The sequence below is a fragment of the Schistocerca gregaria genome, chromosome 7 (genome assembly GCF_023897955.1).
Source record: "Schistocerca gregaria isolate iqSchGreg1 chromosome 7, iqSchGreg1.2, whole genome shotgun sequence".
Lineage (NCBI taxonomy): Eukaryota > Metazoa > Arthropoda > Insecta > Orthoptera > Acrididae > Schistocerca > Schistocerca gregaria.
This window is the reverse complement of record NC_064926.1, coordinates 181,474,604-181,480,603: the sequence shown is the minus strand read 5'-3', so window position 1 is coordinate 181,480,603 and position 6,000 is coordinate 181,474,604. Positions and strand designations below refer to the sequence as shown.

At 40.2% G+C, this 6,000-nt stretch overlaps 1 protein-coding gene across 1 annotated transcript in view; it reads right to left on the bottom strand.

The window, feature by feature from the left end:
• Nucleotides 1-1,436: 1,436 nt before the first annotated feature.
• LOC126281222 (O-acyltransferase like protein-like) overlaps nucleotides 1,437-6,000 on the bottom strand; it is a 289,646-nt gene continuing 285,082 nt past the window's right edge. The window contains exon 13 of the mRNA XM_049979974.1: nucleotides 1,437-2,428. Within this exon, the coding sequence (XP_049835931.1) occupies nucleotides 2,271-2,428 (158 nt within the window). The 3' untranslated portion in view covers nucleotides 1,437-2,270. The remainder of the gene's footprint in view (nucleotides 2,429-6,000) is intronic.

Here is a 6,000-nt window from a genome sequence, read left to right as displayed (position 1 = left end):
CAATGTACCCACATCACCTCCAGCGAGTCCTGTGTGTAGTGAGGTGGTCTTTAGTCCTAGACTACAACAAGCTGTAAGCAACCATATACTTGAATATAACATTTTATTTGCAAATGAAGAACAGTTCATTCGTCATACTGTGTTAAATTATCACCACTGTCACATTTGGAATCATCTAGATTCCAATCTATGTGCTGTGCATGAGTCTCCATGTCAGTGATGTTTCTCATTAAATGTGTACTTTGGGGTACTAAGTGACCGTCTTATTGGGGTGTTTATGTTATCGAACAATTACTATGGAATGAATTATTTTCACTTTATGTTGCATCATCTTGCAGGATTGCTTCTGGGTGTTCCCTCAGAGCAATGCCAGAGGATGTGGTTCATGCATGATGGGGCACAAGCACATTTCGTTGCTATGGTGAGTCGACATCTAAAGCGCCGATATGGCCAAAGATGTGTTGGCGAAGTGGACATGTATCGTGGTCTCCGAGACCACCTGATCTGTGCCCCAAGGATGTTGGGTGCCACTTTAAAGGCGCAGTATATGCCAGTCCATTTGACACGGTTTAAGAATTGGAGCACGGACTTCTCAAAGATTTTCAAGAATTTCGAAACGATCCAAGCGTATTTGGAAGGATCCACGTCATTGGGACGACGGATGCAGGTCTGTATCCGGGTATAAGGACTAGACTTTGAACACCTCTTCTAACTATGAGTACAGTCATGCAGCTATTTTATGTTCATTCAGAACGCCAAAGTACCTCCAATATTTTTCTTAAATGTTGTACAGTTCTGTTCCCTTTTCTTAATTAGGATGACGTTTATGCAGAGTCAAGTCAGAGGTGACTGATAACCGCACAGTTATCTCTCTAACGATTTGTTTGCTGATGTAAGTTTAGTAAGACATTTTGATTCTAGCATTGTGTACTTTCAACTGCTTTCACGCCATTAATCAGGATACACTCTTTACTGTCTGCAGAAAAATGATTCCTGAAGATGATGATTGTATTCGTGGACCAAAGACAATGTCTCATTCATATACGAGTCGTGGTGACTTTCTTCGTTCCATGGAGTATTCAACTTCAAATGCACCGCCCTTGGAAGGCTCCAGCTGCAGTGCATATAATGCGGTAAAACGTTTACACAGTGTCCAAGTTTGAACGATCTGGTTTAATGTAAGTATAGAGGACCTACTGATATAATTTAATTTTAGTTTTTCTTTTTTAGGAAATTGTCTGTTTCTTACCTGTTCATTACCATATAATTCGCATCATTGTTACAAACTGAAATAAATTAAAAAAAAAACAACAGAAAAACACTTTCCGTACAAACTTTTTGTCAGCGTTTCCAGTTTACTCCTCGGTTTACGTGTATCATAATCACATAAAAGTTTTGTATAGCTGCAAGAAAAATTGAGAAAAGAACCAAAGGGGTTTAAAGAAATAAAGTTTATTCCAACACTACAGTACAAAGAGTGGAATAGGACTATAGGCAATGTTGTACAATGACTGTTCCACTCGAATGCACAGTTTCAATAGCTCTTGAATAGTCAATGTATGTATAAGTTTCAAAGTTCTGTAGTGTTCTTGCTCGTATAAGGAGACGTGTCGCAGGCGAAAGATGAACAGTGCGTCTTGAAAATAAGTCCCGACTAGTGGAGTCGGTTGTTGCAACCAAACGTTTTTGTCACTTTGAACTTAAAATTCCAAGTGTCGGTTACTTTCGTTCAACCTGCACTTTCGACATAAATGGAGACTAAGATGGGTAGCAATTAGTGATTTACGACATAATTTGAAACATCCAACTGTGATTATGGATTTCAGGGTTATGCTGACACAATAAATTTATTTCTATATATGGCGTGACTGATGGTAGTTTTTATTTTCAGAACTAAGAACCTATCTCAACAAAATTTAGAGAGAACTTGGTCCATTTGTCTATATGAGCAATAAAACAGAGCTAATTAAGAGGAGAATCGAACTCAAATGTTGTTCGTTTCTGCAGATTAGCCTCTGGTAATTTGTAAATAAATAGTAATGAAGCGTATACTTGCACGTACCAGAAATTTCCTTCCAATATTGATAGTTACATTTCTAATCTCACTGGCACAAAACTTGTTTGGATTTTGTTTCCATTCATCCAGTACAGTTTCAGTTGGACACAAAACGAAGTAATGTCCCTATCAGACAAGCGAATTAGCCGCAGGTGTCATCAAAGTTGCGAAGGCAAGATCTTTCGAAATGAGATAGGAATGAACAGTATCTGAGTTACGACCCCTTTACTTTCCTGGTGATCACAAACCACGGTTCGTAGAAAAAGAAGTGAACTGTTTTGCTCCACGCTGCTATAGCCAGGCCCACCGTCAACTTGGACAGCCACGACTTTCCAGGTGAACTCTTCTGTACTTCGACTTTGGAAGATGGTGCTGCAACAGACAATACAAATCTTACTTCCGAACAATTATTACTTAAAAACTGATTCCATTATAAATCCAAGAGGCGAAAATTTTTGTTACTTTGTAACAAGGAAAAAGTAGCAAATTTACGGTGGTTGTGGAAAGACAAACAGAATAACTGAGGCCAGTCATCTGTTAAGGCAATGACCTTAATCTTGACATCTGTTTCGCCTCAGTTGTTCTGTTGATGTACGAGTGGTTTAAAGTTTTCGTTTTTGACGACATAAATCACAATACTAGTTAACATGTATGTACGATTGTAGCACATGTCTTAAATAATTTTCATGTGACGTAGTAAGGTATTAAAAATTTTGAAAACAAATCCTAAGCACCCACGTCAACTTTTGATCATCATGAAGTTCCCGGTAACACAATCTAAGACAAATGAAAAACAACACGGAATGAAGGAATGATCCGAATGGGACGAAAATCAGTAGAAGTGCTGTACATTACCAGGCAGATGTACGATTGCAATTTCAGAAAAAAATGGAATGGAAAAAAATTGAGCTTCATAGTGTGAGGAAGTCAATAATGCGTTTGTCCACCTCTGGCCCTTATGCAAGCAGTTATTCAGTTTGACATCGATTAAAAGAGCTGCTTGATGTGACCCTGAGGTATAACATGAAAAAAAATCTGTCTAATTGGCGCGTTACAGTGATTTCCGAAAACTATGTTAATTTGGAAGTTGCACAGATGAAACTACTCCATTTTCTCTACTTACACCTACACTTGATATAAATATCCGTTATATGGTCAGAATGGGTTAAATGAGATCTGGAACCCAAACTAATACGGCAAACGAAAAATGTACGCAAACAACGCAATGTCGATGTTACATGTGTTTATGCCTTACAGATTCGACATCCATTCGAGCTGTCGCGTGAGACTATACGTCCAATCCTTCATGCCAATCTGAATCTTTAGAAGCACTGAAGGAGGCAGAATGCACACGCATTGCCATTTTCCACACGTTTACAAGACATGCTTCAGCAGCATGGTAAGAGATCGTACGAGAGGAATTAACGGATTTTGAACGCTGAACGCTAGTTGGAGCTACACGTATGGCCATACAGTTCCGGAAATCGTTAGGGAATTTAATATTCTGAGGTCCACAGTGTCAAGAGTGTGCCGAGAATATCAAATTTCAGGCATTACCTCTCACCATGTACCATGTAATGGTCGACGGCCTCAACTCAACAACTGAGGGCAGCGGCGTTTGCAATAAGTGAAATAACCGCAGAAATCAGTGTGGGACGTACTAAGAACGTATCTGTTAGGAAAGAGCAGCGAAATTTGGCGTTAATGGGCTATGGCTGCAGACGACCGACGCCAGTGTCTTTCCTTACAGCACTACATAGCCTGAAGCGCCTCTCCTGGGCTCGTGACCATATCGGCTGGACTCTAGACGAGCAGAAGGCCGTGGCCTGGTGAGATGAGTTCTGATTTCACTTGGTAAGAGCTGACGGTAGAGTTCGAATGTGGCGGGGAACCCACGGAGTCATGGACCCAAGTTGTCTGCAAGGCAGTATGCAAAGTGGTGTTGGTTCCATAATGGTATGGTCTGTGTTTACATGGAATGAACTCAGTCCTCTGGCCCAACTGAACCCAACGTTGATTGGAAACTGTTATGTTCGGCTACTTGGAGATCACTTTCTGCCATCCATGGACCTCATGTACCCAAAGAACGACGGAATTTTTATAGATGACAATGTGCCACGTCATCGGCCCACATTTGTTACCGAGTGGTTGGGAGAACTTTCTGAGAAATTTGAGCGAATGATTTGGCTACTCTGATTGCCCAGTATGAATTGCATCGAACCTTTATAGGACGTAATCTAGAGGTCAGTTTATGCACAAAAAGCTGCACCGGCAACACTTTCGCAATTTTAGCCGGCTATAGAGGCAGTGTCAGTTATTATTTCTGCAGTATTTCCAACAACTTGTTGACTCCATGCCGCAGCATATGGATCGATACCATCCTGCAAATCTTTCTCATTGATATGAGTCTACAGTTCAAAGGACATTTTTAATGCTTCCTTCCTTGTGTGTTGGTGTGACCTGTGAAAGTTTTGAGTCAAGCAACATGAAGATAATGCAAAGTACTCGTAAGGATATGTGCCATTTTTCGCGCAAACTAATATTTATGGAAACATCTATGCTTTGCTGTACTTAACAAAGTCCAAAGGACTTCACAAGTATTAAATATTCACATTATAAAAATATTATAAATAATAGTAATAAACCAAAACGGCCTTGCTGTGTTGGTACTACGAATGGTCGAAAGCAAGGGGAAACTACAGCCGTGATTTTTCCCGAGGACATGCAGCTTTAGTGTATGGTTATCGAACTATCAGTTTAATAAGTCACGGCTGCAAAATACTAAAGGGAATACAATACAGACAAATGGAAAAACTAGCAGAAGTAGACCTCGGGGAGGATCAGTTTGGATTACGTAGAAATATTGGAACACGTGAGGCAATACTGATCCTACGACTTATCTAGGAAGCTAGATTAAGGAAAGGCAAACCTACGTTTCTAGCATTTGTAGACTTAGAGAAAGCTTTTGACAATGTTGACTGGAATACTCTCTATCAGATTCTGAAGGTGGCAGGGGTAAAATACAGAGAGCGAAAGGCTATTTACAGTTTGTACAGAAACCAAGTGGCAGTTATAAGAGTTGAGGGGCATGAAAGGGAAGCAGTGGTTGGGAAGGGAGTGAGACATGATTGTAGCCTCTCCCCGATGTTATTCAATCTGTATATTGAGCAAGCAGTGACAGAAACAAAAGAAAAATTTGGAGTAGGTATTAAAATCCATGGAGAAGAAATTAAAACCTTGAGGTTCGCCGATGACATTGTAATTCTGTCAGAGACAGCAAAGGACTTGGAAGAGCAGTTGAACGGAATGGATAGCGTCTTGAAAGGAGGACATAAGACGATCATCAACAAAAGCAAAACGAGGATAATGGAATGTAGTCTAACTAAGTCGAGAGATGGTGAGGGTATTATACTAGGAAATGAGACACTTAAAATAGTAAAGGAGTTTTGCTATTTGGGGAGCAAAATAACTGATGATGGTCGAAGTAGATATGATATAAAACGTAGGCTTTCAATGGCAAGGAAAACGTTTCTGAAGAAGAGAAATTTGTTAACATCGAGTATAGATTTAAGCGTCAAGAAGTGGTTTCTGAAAGTAGTTGTATGGAGTGTAGCCATGTATGGAAGTGAAACATGAACGATAAATAGTTTGGAGAAGAAGAGAACAGAACCTTTTGAAATGTGGTGCTACAGAAGAATGCTGAAGATTAGATGGGTAGATCACATAACAAATGAGGAGGTATTGAATCGAATTGGGGAGGAGAGGAGTTTGTGGCACAACTTTATTAGAAGAAGGGATAGATTGGTAGGACATGTTCTGAGGCATCAAGGGATCACCAGTTTAGTATTGGAGGGTCCCACTAATGTGGTCACGAGCCCAGGAGGTGCACTGCAGGCGATGTCGAACTGTTAGCAAAGGCACTTTCGTCAGTCATCTGCAGCTAT